Raw genomic sequence first — 25,359 nt, 5'->3', positions numbered from 1 at the left:
AGCTGGGAAGGAAGGATGACATTTGATGACAAATGTCCCTGCCCCACCCCTCCAAGCCAGAGCTCTCAGAGAGCCCACTGAAGGGGGCTCCCTGAGGACCCAGGCCATACTCTCATCTCGCAACTCTTCCTATTCCCACCCTGGATGCTGCTCCCAGGACTCTGGAGCTATGAAAAGGCAAAAGCCAGACAGAACTGGAGATGACATCAGGGGGACAGACAAGGTACCAGAAATGTGCCAACATCCCAGTCACGTCCACTACTACCTGGAAAAGGGAGCAAGGCCTGACACCCCAACATGTGAGTGAAAGGCTGCTGATGGGATTTACTACCATTCCTTTGTTCCTTCTCCCAAAGGGAGCAATGCCAGAGTCCTAGCAGCCAATACACCAGCCACCATTAAGACACACACCATCCACCCCAATGCAGGACTGAAGGCAGAATACTAGTTTTCATAACTGAGAAGCTCACGCTTGGGTAGAGGGGTCCATTCAGGGTATGTAAGGATCTGGGTAAGGTTGAATATAGGAAGAGACAGGTTCTGGTCCCTCCACCCCCACCTCTCACAACCTTCCTTATGGCACCAGAGATCTAAGCCACTGAGAGTAGAGGAGGAGCGGTGGCGAGGTCAGAGAGGAAAGAGGTAAAAGACCCCAGTTCTGGACTCTGCCTTTGCAAGAACTAGAGCCAGGTCAGATTCAGCCTACCCAATCAGGCTCCTGAGGCCTGACCGTCGCTTAGATTTCAGATTTCTGGAACCTCCCGCCCAAGTCCAAGCTCCCCAACTCTACGACTGGGTCCAACTTCAGTTGTTCCAGCAGGTCGGTCCCCAAAGCTGTCCCTGCCCTTTCCTCCCTTGCAACGACTCCTTTAGGACACGCCTTCCTGCACTTCCACCCAAACAACCTGGGACCAACTCCAGTTGCTCCAAATTCCAGGACAGCGAAAGAGGTTTGGAAGCTGAGCCCCACTTTCCTCCCCCAGGCCTCAGAAAAGACCTACCAGAGGCCAATACCCCGGAGAGAGGCAGCTCCCCAACTTCGCCCCCCTCCCCGCACCCCATCCCCAGCCCGCAGCCCCCCAGCCCACCCCCACTCACCTGTTCTCGCATGCGGTCCTGCTGGCCTCGCAGGGCCAGGGCGTGCTGCGGGTACTTGCTCTTCAGGTGGTCCATGAAGGCATCGCGCTTGCGGTCGGCATCGGCCTTCTGGAGTCCGCTGAGCGCCTCCAGGCTCTGGGCAGCGATCACCGTGTGTCGCCGCTCAGACGTGTGCACCAGCCCCACGTTGGAGAAGCGCCGGCCCCCGCTGCCCCCGCCGCCCCCGCCCCCCAGGGTCCGGTACTCCCGCGGGTACTCGGCATCGTCCGCAGACAGCATGGGGGGGCTGCTCCGCTCGGGATCTGCGAGAGGGGAGAGGGGCGCGGTGGGTCATGGCGTGCCCGGCCTGGGGCTGCCCATCCTCCACCCGGGATCCTGAAGGAGTAGAGACGTTTCTAGGGTGTCACCCTTCACCGGGGTGCCAGGTGGAAAGTGCACCTGAGGCCCCAGTGGAGGGGAGGGGAGCAAAGCCAGGAAGCAGTTGGCTCCTCCTCTGTGGGTTTGGGGCCATAGTAACTGCAGTTACGCTGTCGTTGGGCAAGGGGGAAGGGGTGTGTAATGAAAGGATGAAGGGAGGTATCCTGGAAGCCTCCCTTGCTACACACCACCCCTCCTCGCCCTTTCTAAAGCTGGTGGACACAGAGAGGGAAAGGGAGCTGCCTTTTGTACGCTCCTGAATTAGAGAGAAAGGAGCTTGTAGGCTATTCTAGAACATTTTCTAAGGAGAGGCTGGAGGCCTTAGTCTCCTCCCTCAGACTGGTATGGATCTTTAAACGGGAGGCTGTCATGGAAAGGAATCAGGCATAGGAAACGTGGGAATGAGGCCAAAGAACCCTCTCAGGAATTCCCAAGGGGATGGAGGACCAGGGTCTAGGGCAAGGGACAAGCTCTCTCCCCACCCCATCCCACCCCACCCCACCTCCAGACAGACAGACAGACGGACAAGAGAGGTTGGTCACAGAGAGAACAGTGAGAGATGGATTAAAGACAAACTTAAAGGAGAAAGAAAGCAGACAGAACAGCTTGAGCCCTGCCCCCTCCCTCCCACTTCTCCTCCCCTTCTTCAATCTCTTCTCCCAACACAGGCAGGTTCTAGATCCCTAAAGAGACGCACAGGGGACAAAGGACAGTACAAAACTGAGGAAAAATTAAAAAGGCCGGGGGTTGAGGTCCCCATACAGAATTCTGAGTCCCTTCAAAAATACCCAAATACCAACTAGCCATCCCTCCTTCCCTCCTCACCCCACCTTCCCAGGCCTAGCCCTCTGTTCCCCATCCTCTAGCCAAACAGGTCACCCTTACCCCCTGGGGCCTGGCTAGGGGGCCCATCTTAGTTAGCCATATTCCTGGGCATGAAGCATAGATTTGCCTTTCCGGTCCCTCAGACGTCACTCCCAGTGGTACGAACAATCTCCTAGGCTCACCCCTTTCCCATCATCAACCAGAGTGGCATACCCTGAAGAAAGCCTAGGCCTGGGGCTCTGCCTCGACCACCTGACCCCAGGGGGTCCTTGAAGAGTGGGTTCTTAGCATCTTCTTTCCTACACACAGCCATGGTTTACCAGGCCTGCTACCAGGTCACAGTCATCCCTTGCACAACCACAGGTGGAAATAGGAGCGTCAGCCCCCCCACCCCCCTCCACACACACACACCCAGCTGAGGCTGAAGCAGGCACATCTGACATCTGGAGCACACAGCTAAAGGATCCTGTACCTCCCACCAAAACCATAGTAAATACCATGGACACTGCTCCCCAGGGCCTCTCTATCATCTCCATGGTCTGAGAGTCCCCCAACTCTCCTGTGGGGTATTAGTGTAGTCCTCTGTTCAGAGATGGCTGGAAGATGGCTGCTGAGGCTCAGAAGCCCAGTGACAAGCCCAAAGCCACAGCAAGTGATACAGGCCTGATTTGACCCTAGTACTTATTAGGTTTTCACAGCCATGCTTCCTTTGACAGATGACAATTGTTTATTTAGTGGAGCGGGCACTGACCACACAGCACTGAGCAGCACCATGCAGCACCACACTGTGTGGACTTGCTTGTTTACCTGCCCCTGGTCTCCCCACCACAGCTGCTAATCTGGGATTGCTCCTCTCTTCCCCAAGTATTCTTCTCTCTCCCCTAGTCACTGCTGTGCTCCCCAAAGTGAGGTCCAGAGACAGAGATGACTTTGAGAGAATCATTGGTTTATATTCAGTAGTCATACCTGTATTTTCAAAGGGTTAGAACAAATCCCAGTGAGAAGTCAAACCACTGGCTTCATTGTTCCTAGGGATGGCAGTGAGATAAGGTTTCCTCTTAAATGATTTTAAGTTCAAAGTGAGTTGAATTAATAATAATAACAATAACAACAACAACAACAAAAAAAACAACATTGCAACTGGGCATGGTGGCTCATGCCTGTCATCCTAGCTATTAGCAGCTACTCAGGAAACTGAGATCTAAGGGTCACAGTTCAAAGCCAGCTGAAACAGACAAATCCATGAGTCTCTTATCTTAAACTAATCAGTAAAAAAAATTAATCAGTGACAAGAGTGTCCTAAATGGTAAGAGCACCAGCCTTGAATGAAAAAGCTCAGCAAGAGCACAAGACTCTTAAGTTCAGGCTACAGTACTAGCATAAAAACAAAGCAAAGATGATGCAAATAGAGTTCCCTAACATGGAGGAAACTGGGGAAGACCATTGCTGACTCAATGAGGCTAGGACTACTGAGGCCATCTCACTGAGAGCCCAGTCTCTGATCCTTAATAGCTTGTGGCCAGTGAGTGGGACTGGGGGACGCTGTTTAATATACTGGGGGAAATGCTGAGGGTGATCTTGGTGCTGAAGAAAGATTGCCAATTAAAGCCAGGGAACTGCTTCCCATGACCCTCACCTCCTTCTCCTCCTTGGCTGGCCCTGAACAGCAGCTGGAAGTCTGCAGTCCCACTGCATACAGCTGAGCACATGGAAACCTGTACATCCCAGGAGCCCTTTCTCTGTGCAGGCCTTGCTCTGGACCTAGCTCTGGGTCCAGCCCTAGCCTTGTTGGGCCAGGATACCTCCCCTAATGCCAATGGCCAGACTTCTCTGCTCTGTGAGGGCTCTGGACACAAGTGGATGCTGTTGTGACAATTCTCCAGATTTCATTTTCCAGTTGCTTCCCCTCTGGTTCCAGAAGAGCTTCTTATCCCACTATCACCCCATCCCTCCCTTCATTCCCTCCATGCCAGTCCTCTTTCCTCCCTGGAGGGGGTGGGAGTGGATCTTAGTGTGTCTGGGGGTGGGAGAGATGGTTTGCAAGCCTGAAGTGGGCAGTAACTATGGGGGACTTTGGGGGGGTCATTGGGAATGGCAGGGAGCAGGCCAGGGGAGAGAAGAATGGAAACCCTTGATGGAGTTCCCCTAAGTCTTCCCTGGTGGCAGGGGAAGGGGACTGCTGAGTTGGCTTTGGCAAAGGGGGAGCAAGGAAGAGCCCCTCAACTGCCTCCTGCAGGTCACGACTTCCCCCTCAGACACTGGAGAAAGTGGCAGGAGGTGCCCCTAGAGAGAGGTGGAGGAGGCAATCTGCTGTTACAGATAGGCAGATTTGAGAAGCTTTACAGTTTAAGAACCTTTAAGATGCGAGGCTTTATTAAACAAAGGAGGGAAGCTGAGGCTCAGAGAGAAGGCTGAAGCCTGGGTAACCCCGGGCTATTGGGTACACATTGAACTTGTCTCTTGCAGGGACGGGTGGAGGTGCAGCTGGGAGGCCTAGCTGAGGTTTCCGGTTGGAACAGTCCTGTTGCCCTTAGGAGAGAGAGAGACAAGTATAGCCTTGGTCTGAGGATCACTCTTGAGCCTGCAGGATGCCTGAAGTCAGAGCAGGGAGGGAAGGGAGACACACTGCCAGGGACTGCAGAGTTTAGTCAGCACCTCCCCACAGGGAGCCCAGGCCAGCCATTCCTTTAGGTATTCATTCAGTCTATAAGCTTCTTCCCTACTGAGTACAGGGTCTAATCTGGAAAATGGGGTGTTAACCTCCAAAACACTGCCCCCAGAATGAGAGAGAAGCTTTGACAATGGAGGAGAAAGTGCATTGTTTTCAGTGAAAGACATTCCTGACCTGTGGGTGTTGGGCCCCCAGCAGGATGACCTCCCCATTCCCTCAGAGCCTATTTCAGCCAAAAACCAGTCCTTCAGCTGTCCTGACCCTTTTCCAACTGAGCAGCCCAGGGAAAAAGCCAGGGAGATTGATTCCAATAGAGCAAGCAGCAGGATCCAGGCCTCAGGGCCTGGGTAAATCAATGTTTCCTATTGGTGTTCAGGATCTGGGCTGTGTTCCATAAGAGAGGGATATAGAAAATGAGGGCCCAATAGTAGAGAGGCAGGAGCAGGAAACTCTGCAGGTAGGGAAGCAGAACTGGGTATACTTGGAGGGGAGCATGGGGATTAAGAGCTAGAAAAATAAGGGAGGAACTGCAGGGTCCCCTGTCTCTCCAAGGACACTCAGTATATAAGGACAACTATCATGTCTTCTTTATTTTTGTTTTGTTTGTTTAATGATGCTGTGATTGATTGACTGATTGATTAATACAGAGTCTTCCTACGTAGCCCAGGCTACCCTTGAACTTGCAATCCTCCTACCTTAGCCTCCCAAGGACTGGGATTACAGTTGTTTGTTACCATGCCCAGCACTACAATCAGAGGGTATAATGCCTGATCACTAAGCATTAGTGAACTGGAGCATCTGAATAAAGGGAAGCAGGGAGTGAGGAAGGGGGGCGGGGCGGGGCCTCTGTCACTCAGCTGAACCAGGGCAAGAGAGGTAAAAGTGGTTGAGGTAGGGGTGAGTAGGAAGCAGTGGGTGCCCCCCAGTGGAAGGTAGAGGATAAAGGCTTGGGAGGACAGCGACATTGTTATTTGTTCCACCGATTCTAAATTATACGTTTATTCATGGGCCTGACTTATTTTTATCCTCCACCACATTCTTTTACATGAGATCACTGTAAGCTCGTTATGAGAATCAAGATCCCAACATCTTAGTGACACCATGTCATAAGCACTCAGGCTCTCCCCACCTGGCATCTTTACCCCAGATGTCACTCTCTACTCTGTCCTCTAGCTAGGGCTGGGCAATGTTTGCCCATGACATCATCTTCAGAGAAAAGAATGAGGAGAGGGGAGCAGGAGGGAGAAGGCAGGACGACAGAGACAAAGGGAAAAAGTAGAGGGAGAGGAGGAGCCCCAGCTACAGAAAAAAGGAAAGGACTTGCAGGGAGGAACGCTGCTGGCAGGCAGTATCTCAACCCTCAAGCTCAAAGATCTGTCTTCATCTCCCAGGATATCAGAGGCCAAACAAGGTCTGTCTCTGTCACATGTGTGTCCCCTGTCTCCTGTCTGGGCAGAGGTAGCGACTGGGCAGGAAGGGAAGACAGGAAGCTCTCAGAGTGACACCACATTGGGAACCCACAGGTCACCCGGCACCGTGAGTGTATGTAGGTGACTAGAAGGGGAGAGGGCCCACCTCACACTCCACAGTGCCACATCCATGCACACCCGCACATGCACACATGCAAACACACATAGCACAAGGCTCCTCCATTCCCCTCCAACAGTTGAATCAAGAGGAGCCCGAGTAACCCAGGAGGAGCCCTAAGGCACTGCCACCATTAATTGTGCCTGACAACTCCATCCTGCTGCTTTGGTCAGGAAGCAAGCTGAACACAGAAGCTGGAGGTCAAAGGCCAAAGGTCACCCAGGACTAGCTCTGACTCAAGCTTGGCATCCACCCTGGGAACTATCTCTGGCCCTCACCCACCCAGTGAAGGACTCAGTCTCTGCCTTTAGGGGCCTAGCAATTTTTCCTGTGCCTAGGCTCCTCACCCTGCTATCTGTGAGTCCTTGGAGCAGAAGACCATCTGTGTCTGTTTTCTAGAACCAGCTTTTCCACCTCATACCACAGCAACCAAAGTCATTTTCCGGGCAATTGCCTTTCTGTAAACATTCCTGTATAATATCCCCCCAAATTGCTAATGCCCAGCGCCCTGTTGAGTCTCTCTGTCACTCTAACAAAAGCCTTGGAGATGGGGGGCTGGAGAGCACAGCTGATTGAGGGCGAGGTGGTACCTTGACTGAGGATTCAGAAGGGGTCCCCAATACCTGTATCCCCTGGGATTCCCCATATCTTGCCAACTCAACTATCCCTCCCCCCAAAAAAAACGTCAAGCCACCTCAGAGAGCAAGGGGAGGGGGAGAAAGGGAAGCGACCTCATCAGAGGCAAAGGCTGGGAGGAAAAGACACTGACAACCTGGTGGAGACTAGACCATGAAGATGATTTCACCGGGCGCCGGTGGCTCACGCCTGTAATCCTAGCTACTAAGGAGGCTGAGATCTGAAGATCACAGTTCAAAGCCAGCCCGGGCAGGAAAATCTGTGACTCTTATCTCCAATAAACCACCAGGAAACTGGAAGTGACGCTGTGGCTCAAGTGGTAGAGTGCTAGCCTTGAGCTGAAGTGCTGAGAGACAGCATCCAGGCCCAGAGTTCAAGCCCCATAACCTACCAAAAAATTAAATTAAAACAAAGGTGATTTCTTGGTGACATGAGACAGAAATACCAAGGAGACAAGGCAAGGCCAAGCAAGCTACCATCATTTGGTTCTCAAGGAGGGTCAGGACCCGTCTCTCTGGCTGTGATCTACGATTGGGAAGATGGAGAAGAGAGAAGAGGCCAGGGAGAGCCCTTCCCCACTCAGATGGATCCAATCCAATACCCAGGCTCTGACAGTGATAAAGGGAAAGTGGGCAAGGTCAGAAGGCTTCAGGGGATCCCTGGCTGGTAACACACCTGAAGCCTCTTCCTCATACTCTAGTCTGCAGAGCCTGGGGGCCTCTCCTCCTGGCACAGCCAAGAAGTTGACAGCCTGAGTCACCACATGGACTCCCTACCGGAGAGGTGGTGGGGCAGGGGTCGATCTGTGACCTATGTCTCTGTGGGTTTCCATTCCCAGGCCCAGGGCCCCCTGCTTCCTAGCATGGGGACTCTGGGGACATAGGGGATGACAGAGCCCTAGAGGCAGCCAGGAGCACTGGAGCCATGGAGGGAGGCGGGGAGGGTGCAGGGCACTGCCAGTCACAGCTTCACGCAGGCAGAAAAACACAAACCAATTTGTGCAGATTTAAAACCCACCGAAGGCCACTTAGTTGGTAAACGAGTTGGAATCTAATTAAAGGACCTCATCAGGGCTGGGGAAGGAGAGCTCACCTGCCTAGGAGCTGGGAGGGTGGGGCCTGGGCTTTAGCTATTCTCAATAGAGCTTCTAGGAGCTTTCCAAGGGGAGGTTGCATTTGGAGAATTGGGCTAGGGCTGGGGGTGGCCGAAAGATGCCTCCCCTACCAACTTTTCCTTCTTACCTACCCCTGATGGTCCTGCTTATTCTGTTCTCTCTCCCAGGCTGGTGACAGGACTGCAGCCCACCTTAGACTGAGCATACCCCTGAAGTCTAGATTAGGTGGTCTCAAGGATAGAATCGGGGAATTGAGGGCTTGGCATCTTTGTTGCCAGGCCTGTTCTTGGTATTACCTCTGCTTGCTGCCTAGCTCTGTGGCTATGAAGTCTTTGCACTCTCCCCAGACTTCATCCAACTCCCCAGGGCCCCAGGCACATGGCAGCTCTCTAACCCTGCTGGCCTGAGGCCCCCCAGCACAAGCCTCTTGGGTGGAAATGTCACCAGAACTTCCCTAGCCCACCATACCCAGAAAAATCACACCATGCTCTTGCTCTAGAGCAAATGCTTGTCACAGTAGAGAAACCAAGGCATACAGAACAAACCTGCCCAGGTTACCCATGCTGACCCTGGCAGTGGAACCAGAAGTAGAACCCAGGTGTCCTGGGCCCTGGGGACAAGGACTTCATTCCACTATGCCACTTCCCAGAAAGCAACTGCCAAGGGAACCCCTTGCCAGGCCTTAGGCCCCAGGAGATCATAGACTAACAACCTCCAAGTCAGAAAACAGACTGCAGCATAAGGGCCTAAACAGACACATACAGGGGTCACAGCCCAGCCTGGTAGGGGGATACACTCCACACAGAAGTCTGGGCCCCTCTACATGATAACCCTACCACACACTCAGACAAGACCCCCCCCTCCCCCTCTTTGCAAAAGGGCCACACATCAGAATTTCAGATACACAGCCCTCCCTCTTCCCGCCGTTCCTCCCCTCCCACACACAGCCGGCAAAGCTGTGGCATTAGCCAAAATTGTCACTGAATTTCTGGATGACAAAGCTCTGCTCAAACTCAGCTCTGCTGCTGATTAGTTGCATGACCTTGAGGAGGTCAGAGGCCTCTCTGAGCCTGAGTCCTCTCATTTGTTTAAAAAACAAAACAAAACAAAGCCCATCACAGACAGCCATGCAGGTTATATACAATGCCTTCAGCCAAGAAGGTGAGTGGGGGCCAGTTCCTTCCCATCTACCCACAGCCTTGTTTTCTCTCACTCGGCTGTCAGAGCTGTATCATATGGGGACCATGGGCTTTTACATTTTAGCTTCTAATGAAAATTTCAGCTAATTGGCTTCCCTGGGAAGGGAGGGGTTAGAGATCCAGGAAGGAGCATGTCACCCTCAGTCTGAAGCCTGAGCTGGAAAAGCTGGGAACAGCCCTGGCGTGTGTGAAGCTCTGTTAACAAGCTGACTCCTGTGTTGCATCTCCACCGCTCACGTGCCCAGGGAAGGTGTCCTGAACACTTCTCCTTGGAGAGGCATTGGGGGAAAAAAAACACAGGCTGGGAGGGAGGGAAGAAACAGGAGATGGTGAAGAAGGGGGCAAGGTGCCTGTCCTCCTAGCTTGCAGGAGATTTCTAGAGTGTTCCAGCCTAGGGTGCAGTACTTGGAGCCCTGAGTATGGGCAGAGGACCTTTGTTTACCTCAACCTGCTGCAAAAGGTGAAGAAGAGCCACTGGCCGCTCCATCCTACCAAAGGGACATAGAGTCCATACCAAGTATTCATGAAGAGCTTCATATATATTAGGCAGAAGACTGTCTTCCCTGTTGTCAGTCTCTCCTCCAAGGCTTGACCCAGCCAAACAGCCCCAGCCACAGACAGCTTCTTAGTCACCAGCATAATCGGGGCTCCTGCAGGCTCCAAGAACAGACTCAATGGCCTAGACATACATCTCCTGGCTCTCACTTCTGTGGTCATACTTGTGTGGCCAGCACAGGCCTGGCCCAAGATTGCCTTGCCTGCATGGTCCACAGTCCCAGCATTCAATGGGACTCACTAGCCCAGCCAGGACCCAGACCACCACTCATACTGCCCTGACTCCCTAACTGCCATCTTGGATGCACCTGGATAGCTGGCACACTTGTAGTGTGCCCATGTACACACATCAGGAGCACACAAGTCTCCCCAAAAGGCTTTCAGGGGCTCCCTCGTGTCAGGTCAGTACATCTCTAGCTTTTGGTGAAAAAAATAATGTGGAACCCCATTTGCCCTTCCTGGGGAACTCTCAGGTACCTCCTCAACCCTCTCCCATTTGCCCTTCCTGGGGAACTCTCAGGTACCTCCTCAACCCTCTCCCATTTGCCCTTCCTGGGGAACTCTCAGGTACCTCCTCAACCCTCTCCCATTTGCCCTTCCTGGGGAACTCTCAGGTACCTCCTCAACCCTCTCCCATTTGCCCTTCCTGGGGAACTCTCAGGTACCTCCTCAACCCTCTCCCATTTGCCCTTCCTGGGGAACTCTCAGGTACCTCCTCAACCCTCTCCCATTTGCCCTTCCTGGGGAACTCTCAGGTACCTCCTCAACCCTCTCCCATTTTGCCAAGATCAGGGGGTCCTTGCTGAGGTGTCTATCTCATATACTAGAGTGATGGGGCCAGAGACCTCAAGGCCACCAGACTGATCAATACGTAACCAATGAGGCAACACCAAGGCTGAAATTCTCCTCTAGGATTGGAGTACTCTGAGCCCTGGTTCTGCTTGGGCCCCGCCCCTAGCACATGGCATTAGGCAGGTAATCACCCCAGCTTCTAGCTGCTGCTGAAAGGTAGAGGCAAAAGCTCTCAGCCCTCACCTCTATCACCCTGTAAGTCAACTGAGAACACCAAATCTGTACCCCATTACTTCCTCTCTCTAGGGGTGCCCAGATTAGCAGCCTAAAGTAGGGAAAAGGGGGAGCCCAGAATTAGAAGAGACTCTCTTGCCTGGCTGCTATATCCAGAGAAAATCAAGCCTGACCAGATAATACCAAGGAAAGTTCTCTAACCTGAGCCCTTCCAACACCCATCCCTGAAGAGTCTGGAAAGGCAGAGCCCAGGCGGAAGGTCAGAGAAAACAGCCAGTTTCCCTTCTATCTGTTGAAGCTTCAAGTCTCCTTTTTCTCATATCTGCAATACCATCTTGAGTGAAGAGTCTGAAGCCCGGGCATTGGGATTTCAAGCGCTCAGGGTGCACTGGGTGATACAGTGCTTGCCTATCCACAGTATCAAAAACCAAATAAATGAAGTGGTAGATAAAAACAGAGGAAGAGCCATCTTGGACGTACACTACACCCATATGCACACAAACACATCAGGAGTAATCCTAGCTACTCAGGAGGCTGAGATCTGAGACTCGTTCAAAGCCCACCTGGGCAGGAAAGTCCGTGAGACTCTTACTTCCAACTAACCACCAGAAAACTGGAAGTGGTGCTGTGGCTCAAGTGGTAAAGTGCTCTCCTTGAGCTAGAGAGCACAGGGACAGTGCCCAGGCACAGAGTTCAAGACCCACAACTGACAAAAAACAACAACAAAAAAAAAAAAAAACAGAGGAAGACTCAAACCAACCTAGGCTTATTGGGTGCCTGGAAAATAAAATGTTTTGGCGAAGTGAGACCTCTGATAGCCCTGTCTCACGATCATCTACGAGAGACCTAATTCTCATAGTCACTGTGTAAGGCTACTCTCTCACTGTACAAGCGATGAAACTGAGGCTCAGTAAAGGATGTTGTCCCAGGTAGGAGTGGGTAAAGTGGAGGAAGAGCCAAATTGTAACCAAGGTTCTCAGCCCAGCCTCCCATCTTTCCCCCTGCCCCTAACACAGAGGCTGATTCTGCCACCTTATCATCCCTGCCTTTGTCTCATGAGGACCAGAGCTCCCATGTCCCTGTCATCCCCTCCAGGAAAGACACTCAAGCAAACCTCTCCTGGTAGAGACAGGGGAGACCTGCCTCCAGGGATTAGGTGAGGGATGGAGAGAGAAGGGCAGAAGGACAGCAGGCAAAGGAGCCACCTAGAAGCATGGAGTCCAGGCTGGAAAGGTCCCTGATGTCCTGAACAGGCCTCCCGTGGAGCCCCTTCTTCAAGCCCCTGGTGGGCACCTTGTGGGTACAAAATCACCTCCAGCTGGCCTCAGCCCGTGTAAAGCCAATCCTGCAAGTCCTTCCATTCTCAAGCCCAGTAGTGGGGACTTGGTGGTCTCCTGGAATGGAGATTTCATTACATCCAGAGCACTCATCATCTATGGACCCTCATAGGGGCCCAGAAGAAGGTCCTGATCTGTCCCTTCAAAACCCTCTTCACCCTGCACCTCCTCCCATGGCCCAGATCCTCTCTAGATGGTCTGGCCTCCAGCCTCTGCCATTTGTACTGACCTTGGTTGGACTGCGTCCCCCCCACCATGTCACCACCCCTTTTAGCTAGTGGCCTTCAGATTGGCTCCCGAGGCCCTGACAAGATCTCAGCAGCCCAGTGCATGACCCCTTTTTGCTTCTGCTATTAAATGCCTTCACCAGCCCTCCCTCCATCCCCTGCATGGATGCCTGGGGCATGACACCCCTGCTCCAATCCCAGCACGTACCTTCCCAGCTGCCTGCTCCTGGGGCACAGGCTGCCTTGACCTTGGACCTCAGGGGCCAGCTTGCACCTCCTGCCTGAGCTGTGTGTCTCCCCTGGCGGAGTTGGCTAAAATGGCTTGCTCCTCCAGGATGTTTCCGTCTGCCTCAGTGCTGAGCCTCTCCCAGCGACTTGAGGGCTTTGCTCTGCATCTGATCTCCTAGCAGCTGGCCCGTCAGAGCCCCACCAAGGCCCACTTAAGATACAGACATCAAAGGGCGTGCCAGGAGACTGAGTGAGCAGCTGCCCTGCCTGGCATTCTCTGGCTAGTGGGTTGGGGCCCTAGGTGCCCTGTCCAGCTGCCAGTCAGCCGTCTCAGAGGCACGCTCAGCCTCCCCCTGAGGACTGGAAAACCACAGCCCACAGGACAATAGTTGATGTACAATAACCACACAGTGCTTCCTCCTTGCTAACCTACTTCCTCCTCCCCAGTGCTGCCCCAGCCCTGCTGCTGAGGGCCCCAAGCTCTCTGAAGGAGCGGCTGCCCCTCCCCCAGCTGCTTCCCACACCGTGCCCCGTGTCTGCATCCCATGCTCGCACAGTGGCTAATTCTGGCATCTCATCAGACAGTAATTATGGGGGGAGATGAGCAGTGCTGTCATCGCTAGAGCTCGGCACCTGTCACCACGCCGCATCCCAGACCGCTGGGATGGGCCGGAAGCTGAAAGGGAGGGGTGCTTTTGTGTGAGGAGCACTAGCTCCCTCCAGTCTCTGCTACCCTCAGCGCCCCCAACCTTCCCTCCCCAAGGTGAACTGAGTGGCCACCCCAGGGCTCCAGGTTATCCAAAATAGCGCCTGAATATAGGATCAGATGTCACATAGACACACACTCCTGTGTGATACAGCAAGCTAAAGGTCAAATCTCACTAGGCTCTGACCTTGAACGAGTCTTTTCACCTTTCCAAACTTTAGTTTTCCCAGTGGCAAAACAGGGAAATAATGCCAATGTTAAGGGTGGGAAAAGGGAGGCTGGGAATTAGCAGTAGAGTGCTTGCCTAGCATGCATGAAGCCCTCGGTTCAATTCCTCAGTGCCACATGAACAGAAAAAACTGAAGTGGCTCAAGTGGTAGAGTGCTAGCCTTGAGCAAAAGAAGCTCAGGGGCAGTGCCTAGGCCCTGAGTCCAAGACTCAGGACTGGCAAAAAAATAAAAATAAAAAGTATGCAAAGTCTCTAGCACAGTGCCTGGTATGGGCACAATCATATAGCCACTCAACAAACAATAAATCTCCACTATGTACTAGCCAACACGAAGGTGACAAGACCAATGTAACATGGTCTAGCGGGGGTCATACTGAGGCCACACTGGTGCCTGGGCATCTTGTCTGGCTGGTTTATTTTTCCATTGTTTCTTTACATTGTACTGCCGATAAGGAGTAAACGTGTGTTTCTCCTTACCACAGTCTCTACCATTCCCTACTGTCCTCACTGTTGCTTCACTCATTTCCTGTGCCTAAGGGTACTGCATTTGCTGTACCCTTGAGCAAAATCAGACCAGGAGACTCAGTGATGATATACAAAGCTAGACTATTCAAGGCAGATCACACTGAGAGCCATGAGACAGTGTTCTGGGGGCTCAGAAAACAAAGGCCAGAAATGGGCTGGAAAAGAACTGGCTAAAGAAAGAGCATAAAGAGGAGATGACAAAGGGAGGATGAAGAACCAGCACACATTAAAAAAAGACATCTCAGGAGGAGTAGGGTTGAGCAAGTGAGGCAGAGATGAGCTGGAGATGGACCACAAAGGAACTCCACCTGGAGAAATACGGGGAAAGCTACCCATGTACAGCCTGGGGATTTAAGCTAGACCTGAGAAAGGCCAACAGAGAGAATGTGGACCTGGAGCTGCCCAGTGGAGCCTGGGGTTATCTGTCTAACCTTGGGGCAGGTTACTGAACCATTTGCCTCCTCCGCCCCCCAAATAAATACTCAGACATTTTAGTACAGTTCTCTGAGGCCCGCCATTGACTCAGTACAGAGCCTAAGCCTGCACAGACTCCCAGCACAAGCCCAGTAAATGCTGGCCCACCGTGCTTTCTCAACAGCAGAGATTTTTTTTTTTCTTTCAAAACTCAGTAATGTCTGAGTGTACCCCACACCCTTGCCTACCCCCCTCTAACCCTTCATGGTCCACTGGGCTCATGGGGCTTGTGGATCTGACACTGGGGTCAACTGTGACCACCCACAGTGGCAAAGCCCCTCACCCCACAGTGAGTTAACGATCTTCATGGCACTCTCCCGAAGCCATCATATGTTATTCCGCTTTGGTAACAAAGCAGGCCTGGACTGCTCCACCTCTTTAGAGATGCAGTGAGTCTCAGGAAGTACTGAGCTCTCCATTATTGGGGGTATCCAAGAGGGGTGGATGAAAGAAGAACATCTAAACCTGAGCTAGAGGCCCTGTCCCTGTCCCTGCCCAAGCCCACCCCCCACCTCCCAGCCTTCTGCTTTTGTCAGGGTTTCTGTTTGGGGGCTGCCCCGTGACCAGGATGGTCAGAGGGGAAGGGCTGGTCTCCAGGGCTCTGCCTCCTCCTCTGCAGCAGCTGAGGGTGGGGGAGGGAAGGGAGCAGCAGGCAACATCCTTGCTCTTTTAGGAAAATGGTAATTTTAATTAAGAGGCAGACAAACGAGTGCTTTGCAGATTGTCTCAGAGCAAAGTTATTAAAAAGCCATCAAGGCGGCGGCAGCAGCCACAGTGGCAAGGAGGGCAGCCTCCCCCGGCTGCCCACCTGGATTGTGGTTGACTGGAGAGAGGCTGGAGGATGAGGGGCCTGAAGACTGCTGACAGGAGTTCCTGCAGCCCCCCTCCCTCAGAGGAGGTAGGCAGCCCCCAGACAGCCCCCAGGGCTGCCAATTCCAAAGGGTGGGACAGAAAGGGAACCAGCAACCAGGCCAACCCTGCTGGGGCCAGGATCTGGACCCCCCACTTTCTTGGTAGGGTCCCATGTTGGAGAGAGCACCCTTGGGTCAGGGGACATGCCACAGGGACATGAGGTACCAAGGAGCTATTGGCAGGAACAGGGCCTCATAGGACATCAGGGGACATAGTCACCGTAGCTCATCGCGTGGACAGCTGCTAAATGGCACCCTCACGTTAGCTCCCCACTAAGGCACAGCATGCCCTCAGAACCTAGCCTGGTGCTGGCCTGGCCAGGAAAAGGCGCTCAATAGATTGTTATTGAGTGAACAGGGGAGGGAAGGAGTGACTGTATAAATGAAACAAATGGGCAAGTTTGCAATTGCCTGTAAACTAAACAACACTGCCCTCCCGCCCTGACATCACATGAGCCTACGCCCTCCTACGCCCACCTCCGGCCAACACAGGAACAGCAGCAACCCCACCACCACCCCTTAACATAGCTCTGGCACCTGATCTCTTTCCCCAGGCTGCCAGCCCCCTCAGATGACCCCTGGAACCTCTTCCTCCTCCTCAGGCACAGATAACACAGCGGCTTTGCAGCTTGCACACATATATACATGCACACACACATGCACACACACATGTACACACAAACACATTTTCTGCCAGACAAGGTGACCTCCCAGAGCTGGGCATCCGCTGTCCATTCCCAGCCCCTCAAGGATAGCCCCTCCCCCACTCTGGCCCTCTAGGCTGGGGAGGGTATCTGACTAGGGGGTGGGAGGTGGACATGGGAGGCCCCTCCTGGCTTACTAACCTGGAGACTTTAAACAGAGGGAACAGAGTCCTGGAGACTTCCCTCCGGAAGCACGCTGGAGCCCTGGGTAAGGGACAGGAAAGGAGGAAATGAATGAATGAATGCCCAGACAGGCTGGGAGGAGGGAGCTGGTGAGAGGGGGACTGGGCATGTGCTCCCAACATAGGTGGGTGGGGCCCACAGGGGAGTAGGGGGTCAGGGACAGAGCAAAGCTGAGTCTTAGGAGCTGTCCCTTTGGGGCCCACCAGGGTCCTGGGGGCGGCAAGGTAGAGATTGGGTATTGGAGGAAGAGCAGGACTGAAGGGGTAGAGACATTTGCAAGAGACAGACAAAAGGACAGACAGTAGGACAACACAGAAAACGGGGCAGGGGGAACCCAGAACTAAGTTCCTAGGACAGATAGTAAGCCAGGCTTTGTTCTCCCAGAAATGGAGTCAGTATCTTAACAGGTGCACCCATGCAAGACCCCAAATAACAGCATTTAGAGGACCCACCTGCTTTCCCTATCAAAGGTCACCCACTCTGGGAGGTCAGTGGGTTCGAGGTCAGAGAGGACGGTTGACCACCCTCTCCCCGGCCCAAGAGACCCCCATCTGTCCATTCACCCCTGAGAAAGGCTCACAACAGGAAACACAAGCATTACACAGCCACAGGCGCCCACACTCACACTGGGATGGGTCGTGTGGAAGATGCACCTGTGCCCAGCCTGCCCTGCCTGAAGCCCCTTCCCCTAGGGCCTGCCCTCATAACCCCCAGCCCTCAAAAGGCCAGGATGGGCGTTCCCACAACTGTCTACCAGACCCTCCTCTACCCCTGCAGGAAGTCCTTCCTAAAGCTGTTCCATCTCCCTCATGCAGTGGCCATCCATGCCTCTATACGGAGTTCCTTCTTGCAAGTAGGGGACTTGGGGGCAGGAGGGACCAGACCCATCCATACTCACATCACATCTGGCTACAAGTTGCTTTCAGAGACCCCTGCCAATCTCATGGTGACAATTTTCCCACTGATTACCCAACACACCAACATCCCAGGGAAAAACAGCTGCCATACCCAGATGTCAGGACACTGACTAGAGGAGCAATCAAAAGGCTCACTAATGGGTCTAGGGAGCCCCCTGGATGGGCAGTGGAGGCCACAGTCAGGAGAAGTGAGAGGCAGACTGGTTACCATGGAGGGTAAAAGTACAGACTTGGAGCCTATCACTTCCTCTTTTTTTGGGGGGGGGGGGTCTGGTCATGGGGCCTGAACTCTGGGCCTGGGCGCTGTCCCTCAGCTCTTCAGCTCAAGGCCAGCACTCTACCACTTGAGCCACAGCGCCACTTCCGGCTTTTTTCCTTTTTGCTTATGTGGTGCTAAGGAATCGAACTCTCATGCATGCAAGGCAAGCGCTCTACCACTGAGCTACCTCCCCAGCCCAACTTCCTCTTTTTTTTTTTTTTTTTTTGGTCCGGTCGTGGGGCCTGAACTCTGGGCCTGGGTGCTGTCCCTCAGCTCTTCAGCTCAAGGCTAGCGCTCTACCACTTGAGCCACAGCGCCACTTCCGGCTTTTTTCTTTTTGCTTATGTGGTGCTGAGGAATCGAACCCAGGGCCTCAGGCATGCAAAGCAAGCGCTCTACCACTGAGCCACCTTCCCAGCCCAACTTCCTCTTTTTTTGTACCAGTACTAGGACTTGAACTCAGAGCCTTGCTCTCTTGCTTGGTTTCTTTACTTCAAGGCTGGAGTTTTAATGCTTAAGCCACATCTCCAGTTTGAGCTTTGGTCTGGATAACTGAAGATAAAATCTCTTGGCTTTGGCTGCCCAGGCTGGCTTCAAACCAAGATCCTCAGTCTTCAGCCTCCTGAGTGGCTAGGAATTACCAATGAGCTAACAATGGCAGCCCCAGGTTCTGGTCTCAGGCAAGCTGTGGTGAGGCTCTAGGTCTTAGGCAAGTCCTTAAAGATTTTCCTGAGCAAGCCCCCTTCCTCAGTTGTGAGTAGGTCCCCTTCCCTCACTCAGTGAGGAGGAGGAAGATCACAAGGAAATGACTATTTATTGAATATTTTCAGAGTGTCAGCAACTCGGCCTAAATTACCTCAGTGATTCTGGGTACTCACCCTTATAAGGAAGCTACTGTTAATACCTTCAGGTAACAGATAAGGAAATTGAGCTTCAAAGAGGTGAAGCCACTTGCCCAAAACCACACAGCAAATGAATGTTCCAGTTCTGATCTATCTGACTGCAGAACCTGAGTTTTTGGCCTAGGCCTAAATTATTTCCCACCCATCCTCCCAAATCTTTGACTAACTTCCAATTCAAAGCAATCTGGAAAGCTCTGACTGACGTCTAATCTTTCCATTGCATGCTCCAGACAAGATTTCTTTTCAGTGTCTCTCCACTTCATCCTAGGGATGGTAGGCAAATGATTGTGTTATCCTAGTATATTTAATTTAATAAGTTTACCCATACACCCATAATACATCTCCAGAATCAAGGTACTAAACATATCCATGTTATACACACACACATACACACACTTACACACACACTTGAGGAAACTTGGGAAGTGTGGCTATCACAGATATAATAACGGGCTTATAGATATGAAATCATCTAAAATGGTTTCAGCGCAGGTTCACAACTCCGTAATGATGGGCAATCCTTTTCCTATGTTGTTGTATTCAGTTAACAAGTATCCTGTTGACGTTTTCTGTCTATATTCAGGAGAATTCAGAAAAGATATTGTCACAAAAGTTTTTTGTTCTTTTGATGTTTCTGTAAACTTTTCACATAACAATGAACTTAATGTAATGAATTGAGAAATAATCCTTCCCTTCAATTTTTCTGAAAATGTTTGTGAAGTACTGATATTAGGTATAGTAGTGCACTGGGGCTGGGTATGTGGCTTAGTGGTAGAGTGCTTGCCTAGTATGCATGAAGCCCTGGGTTTGATTCCTCAGTATCATATAAACAGAAAAGGCCTGAAATGGTGCTGTGGCTTAAGTGGTAGAATACTAGTCTTGAGCACAGAGAAGCTCAGGGACAGCACCCAGGCCCTGAGCTCAAGCCCCAGGACTGGCAAAAAATAAAATAAAATAAAATAAATAAATAAGCAGGAATATAATATATGGCTATCTATGTCACACAGCAGACCAAGTTTCAAGGAATCTCCACTGGCAAAAATAATACCTATCTGTTTTTCTAGATTCTGATAGCCTACAGAAAAAAGAGCTAAAAGGCTCAGGGTGTAGCTCAGGGGTAGAATACTTGCTTAGCATGTAAGGCCCTGGGTTTGATCCCAAGTAACACTATAAAAGAAAACAAATAAAATGAGCTGCCAGGCACTGGTAGCTCATGCCTGTAATCATAGCTACTCAGGAGGCTGAGGTCTGAGGATAGCAGTTTGAAGCCAGTCTAGGAAGGAAAGTACATAAGACTCTTTTTTTTTTTTTTGGGTCTGGTCATGGGGCCTGAACTCTGGGCCTGGGCGCTATCCCTCAGCTCTTCAGCTCAAGGCTAGCGCTCTACCACCTGAGCCACAGTGCCACTTCCGGCTTTTTTTCTTTCTGCTTATGTGGTGCTGAGGAATCGAACCCAGGGCCTCAGGCATGCAAGGCAAGCACTCTACCACTGAGCCACCCTCCCAGCCCTCCATAAGACTCTTATCTCCAATTAATCATAGAAAAGAACTGGAAGTGGTGCTGTGGCTCAAATAACTATATATGGTTGATGATGTAGCTCAGTGGTAAGATATTTGTCTAACATGTTCAAGTCCCTGAGTTTGAACCCCAGAAATAAACAACAAAACCTCACAATAAGCCAGGCACAGGTGCCTCAGGCCTGTAATCCTAGCGACTCAGGAGACTGAGATCTGAGACTCTTGGTTCAAAGCCAGTCCAGGCAGGAAAGTCCTTTAGACTCTTATCTCCAATTAACCACCAGAACACTGGAAGTGGCGCTGTGGCTCAAGTGATAGAGAACTCTCCTTGAGCTGAAGAGCTCAGGGACAGCACCCAGGCCCAGAATTCAAGACCCACCACCGACAAAAAACAAAACAAAACAAACAAAAAAAACTCAGGCTGAGAAGGTGGCTCAGTGGTAGAGTGCTTGCCTTGCATGCATGAGGCCCTGGGTTCAATTCCTCAGCACCATATAAGCAGAAAAAGCCAGAAGTGGGGCTGAGGCTCAAGTGGTAGAGCGCTCGCCTTGAGCTGAAGAACTGAGGGACAGCGCCCAGGCCCAGAGTTCAAGCCCCACGACCAACAAAAAAAAAAACAAAACAATAAACTACCAGAAAGCCAGAAATGGAGCTGTAGCTCAAATAGTAGAGCTCTAGCCTTGAGCAAAAGAAGCTCAAGGACAGTGCCCAGGCCCTGAGTTCAAGTCCCAAGACCAGCAAAAACATAAAAATGAAAATGAAAATAAGTTCCATAAAGATAAATGTGCTGTAATGTAAGGTTAGTGAATGTACAGTTGATGGTATCATAGCAATCTTGGTGTGTGTGTGGGGGGGGTGTTTGTGTGTGTCTGTGTGTGTCTGTGTCTGGGTGTGCTAGTACTAGGGATTAAACTCCTGGCCTTGGGCTCTTGCTTGGCTTTTTCACTCATGGCTGGCTTTCTATCACGTGAGTCACACTTTCAGTTCTGGCTTTTTGCTGGTTAACTGGAGATTCATTTGTCTACTTAGCTAGCTCCAAACCAAGATTCTCCCATCTCAACTACCTGAGTAGTTAGGATTATAGTTGTGAGCCACCAGCACAAGCTCAATCAAATTTTCTCATTTGTTGATTCCTACTAAGAGTATCAAACAAGGCAAACAGTTGGCCTGCAGGATTCTGCCTCATCCAATCAGAAGGAGTCTTCCAGGATGGGTGAGGGGCAGATGTTTCTGACTCTGGACTGCCAAATGAGGAAAGGAAGAGCTGTCAGGCTCAGTAGAGGAAGTCCAAAATTTCCTGAGCTCCTCAAAAGCCCCTTCACGTTTGACTACCAGAAGATCTAAGCTGAGGAGGCCCAAAAAGCCTGACAGTTGACAGAGTGAGGATCTATGTCAGTCTTTTCTGTAGAGGCCTAACCTGTAAGAGACTAAGGACAAAATGGAGGAGGGGCCCAGGAGAAGATGCAAATGAACAAAGCTGTGTCTGTCAGGGCTGCAATGAATCTCAAAATGCCTTCCCTGATAGCTGGAATCATCAATTCTCCCCCAAAGAGGCAGCTGCTGGTGCTGGGGGTGACACAGGAGATGCCTGCTGCCTCTGCAATGATCAGGCACCCTGGGATGGGGGAGACCACAGAATGCATCTCCCTTCCAGGCTCTCCACAAACATTTAATTCTAGCTAGGGTCTTTCTGTGGAGGCTTTGGGCCCTGAGGCCTCTGAGTCTGGGGCCCTTTTGTGAGCCTTTGGGTATGGCATACCCCACCTATGCTATGGCCGGAACTGAGGGACACCAGAGGACTGGAGAGAGGATGGCTGGTGGAGGTGAGGATGGAAACATCCTTTCCAGGCTCAAACTACTCCAGTCCAGGACATACATGCAACCAAGCCTGCTGGCTGACAAGTACAGGAACCTGGCTGGGTGGTGGCGTGGAAGTGGATGGGCTTTGTGAGAGAAAACATGGACTGGATTATAGTTTCTGGATGGGGTGAAGTGTGGCAAAGTCAGTTTTGCCAGGGTGGAAAAAAAACAGGGAGTTTGTAGTACATCCAGATCCTGTAGATACTCCTGAATTCATCCCCTAGCCCAAAGACAGCTGGGGCAAGGCATGCTTTTGAAACAGGAGGAGTATTTGTAAGACTCTCTGGGGTATGTGTATGTGTGTGTGTGTGTGTGTGTGTGTGTGTGTGTGTGTGTGTGTACATACAACCACACATAGCACCTAATATTGTCTTGACCTTAATCTCCATTATTCCTGTGGCAAGACCTTAACTATCTCTGGGGAGAAGAGATGACAGCTGGTGGAAGGGAACATAAAGACCCTCTAGTCCCACTTTACTTGTACGAAGGACACTGAAGGCCAGAGAGGATAATGAAATTGCCAAGGTCATGCAACATCAGGGGAGACAGACCACCTGATAACAGTGTAAACAAGCTCTAGCACTGCATCTTACCTCTCTGCCCTGGAGAATGGAACAGTAACTTCCCATTCCCTTCCGTTCTCTACTCTCTCTGGACCCCTCCCCATCTTAGACTCCTGCACTCAGCCAATTACAATGGTCATATTCTTCAGGATGTGCAAAGGTTACCTTGGAAGGTCATATTGACCAGCCCCATGCCACCAAGTATAACACTAGCCCACTTGTGTTCATGCACCTATTTTTGATGTGGCAAACCTTCATGCACAGGACAATTTTTCTTCCCATCTAACCTTGACTCCTCCTGCTGCAGCGTGGGCCTGTTTCCTCTCAAGCTGTCCTATGCAGAGAAAAGCAGGCTTCCAGCCTCCAAACCCTCTGTTTGCTCACTCTCTCATATGAAAGGATAAAGGCAGGGTACACCAGTATGGCTAATTCTGAGTCCCTGCATGTGTAGGGCACAAAGGGCAAGATAGAGGACCGTAGCCTGAGCCTGGGAGAAACAGCTCTTCTAGGAAATCATGCTACCAAATCCTGAGTCCCAAGCTCAGCCAGAAGTCTCTGAGTCTCTCTCTAGTACCATTTAAGTACCAGGTGCAGTGCTGGATATTTTTTATCTGGTATTTCATTTATTCTTTTTTTTTTTTTTTTGGTCCATTCGTGGGGCCTGAACTCTGGGCCTGGGCTCTGTCCCTCAGCTCTTCAGCTCAAGGCTAGCGCTCTACCACTTGAGCCACAGCGCCACTTCTGGCTTTTTTTCTTTTTGCTTATGTGGTGCTGAGGAATCGAACCCAGGGCCTCAGGCATGCAAGGCAAGCGCTCTGCCACTGAGCCACCTTCCCAGCCCTTAATTTATTCTTTACCACTACTCCATGATAAGAAATGAACCCAGAGTCGGGGGCCAGTGGCTCACCCCTGTAATCCTAGCTACTCAGGAGGCTGAGATCTGAGGACCAAGGTTTGAAGGCAACCTAGGCAGGAAAGTTCTTGAGTTCTTATCTCCAGTTAACCACCAAAAAAAGACAAAAAATGGAGCTGTGGCTCAAGTGGCAAAGTGCTAGCCTTGAGCACAAAAGCTCAGGGACAGCTTTTTAGCCAGCAAAAAAGAAAAAAAAAAAAAAAAAAAAGAATCCGCTAGCTATGGCAGTCCTTCCCTAAGATTAAGCAGAATCTTGACCACCCTGGCTGTATTCTCTCTAGTCCAATTCTCCTTGTTGAGTTTATGATTTAGAAGATTTTTTAAAATTTCTTCCTTCAGAGGTTTTCATTATTAGTCAATGGTCTAACACTATCTTCTCCAGGCTACCCAATTTTACCCCAGCCATGCCCCATGTGGATGGAAGAAATCAAGGTGGGACTAAGGCTGAGGTGGAGGGCACTGAATGAAGCCTTGAGGGGACCTGGTAAAGCTCCTGGAATCTAGAGTGTCCCTGCCTGGGAGTGTGGTTGAGACTGTGGCACTTGGATTCCTATTTGGACCTTCAGAATTCCCTCCACAAAGGTCATTCCACCATCCTGCTTCTGCAAAGCTGGGATACCAGGCCAGACCCACCTGCCCAGGGAATGCTCAGCTTCCCCCTTCTGGGAAACTGGGACAGTGGGAGCCTCGGCCAATGGGCAAGGGGAGTTGGAACAGTGGGTGGGGCTCTGGGCTCAGTGTGGGTGGTGCCCTCCCCCTTCAGGCAGGCACTATTAATATATGCAAAGCATATGCAAGTCACCCAGAAGAGAGACACAACATCACTGGAATATCAGGAGACACCTTGGAGAATCAGCTCACACCCCCTCATTTCACAGGTGAGGAGAGAGGCCTGCACTGGGAAGGGACTTGCTCAAGGTCACACAGACACCTGGGCACTGAGGCTGGGTCTGAAGGAGGTTTCCTGATTCAGTCCAGCACTCTTTCTGTGATGGTCTTGTCTTTCTTTTGGGGGAGGGGAATGTTACAACTGGGCAAAAGGAGCCCAAGGCCTGACTGGGGTTCCAGCCCAGCCTATCAGAGGCCAGGGGTTGGGAGATGAATGGAACCCAACTGTTTCCTGGATTCCTTTTCCATTCTCCCTTCTCCCCCTCTCCTCAGAGCAGGAGGCAGTCTGCAAAGAAACAGTGAGCATGGGCAGCAGGAAACTTGAAAGTCCAAGGGTACAAAGGGGCTTGGGGCTAGCACTGGGTAAATCGATACCTGCTCTGGAAATGGAAGCAAGCTAGCCGGATACCTGAAGTGTCTGAGGCAAGAGAGGAAGAGCCCAATGTCAGGACAAGGTGCTGCTGCGGGGAGGGGCTGGCGCCCTCACCACACACACACACACACACACACACACACACACACACACACACACACCCCTAAACGCACAACATCTCCCTACTGCTTGGACTCTAATAACTATGGCACCTGACAGACCATAATAGCCAGCCCAGACCCATCCCTTCTGAGGCTGCGGCTGCTTTCTGAGCACACACCTCCCTCCCCCTCTTTGGATTTCAACCTTCCAGACAGTCCTAGAAAGCAAGACCGCTGCTAGGAAAAGGAAAAGAAGACAGACAGATGGGAGGGGCAGCCAGAGGGAGAAAGGGGGAGACTAAAGAAGGTTGACAGGGAGGCAGGGGAGTAGGGAGAGAAAGAACACATGAAGGGCAGAGTGGTGGAAATGGGGGCAGAGAGGGAAAGGAAATAAGGAGGAGACTGATGGATTGG

The 25,359-nt window shown here is 51.6% G+C and overlaps 1 protein-coding gene across 6 annotated transcripts in view; it reads right to left on the bottom strand.

Annotated features, from left to right (window-relative positions):
• Positions 1-25,359, bottom strand: part of Srcin1 (SRC kinase signaling inhibitor 1) — a 73,524-nt gene that overhangs the window by 42,759 nt on the left and 5,406 nt on the right. For all 6 annotated transcript variants that reach the window (XM_042674080.1, XM_042674083.1, XM_042674079.1 and 3 more), the window contains exon 2: positions 1,099-1,400. In XM_042674080.1, coding sequence (XP_042530014.1) covers positions 1,099-1,400 — 302 coding nt within the window. The remainder of the gene's footprint in view (positions 1-1,098; positions 1,401-25,359) is intronic.

The sequence above is a fragment of the Dipodomys spectabilis genome, unplaced genomic scaffold, assembly GCF_019054845.1.
Source record: "Dipodomys spectabilis isolate Male_0828 unplaced genomic scaffold, ASM1905484v1 ptg000018l, whole genome shotgun sequence".
In the NCBI taxonomy this organism is placed as follows: Eukaryota; Metazoa; Chordata; class Mammalia; order Rodentia; family Heteromyidae; genus Dipodomys; species Dipodomys spectabilis.
This window is presented reverse-complemented; position numbering and strand designations above follow the sequence as displayed.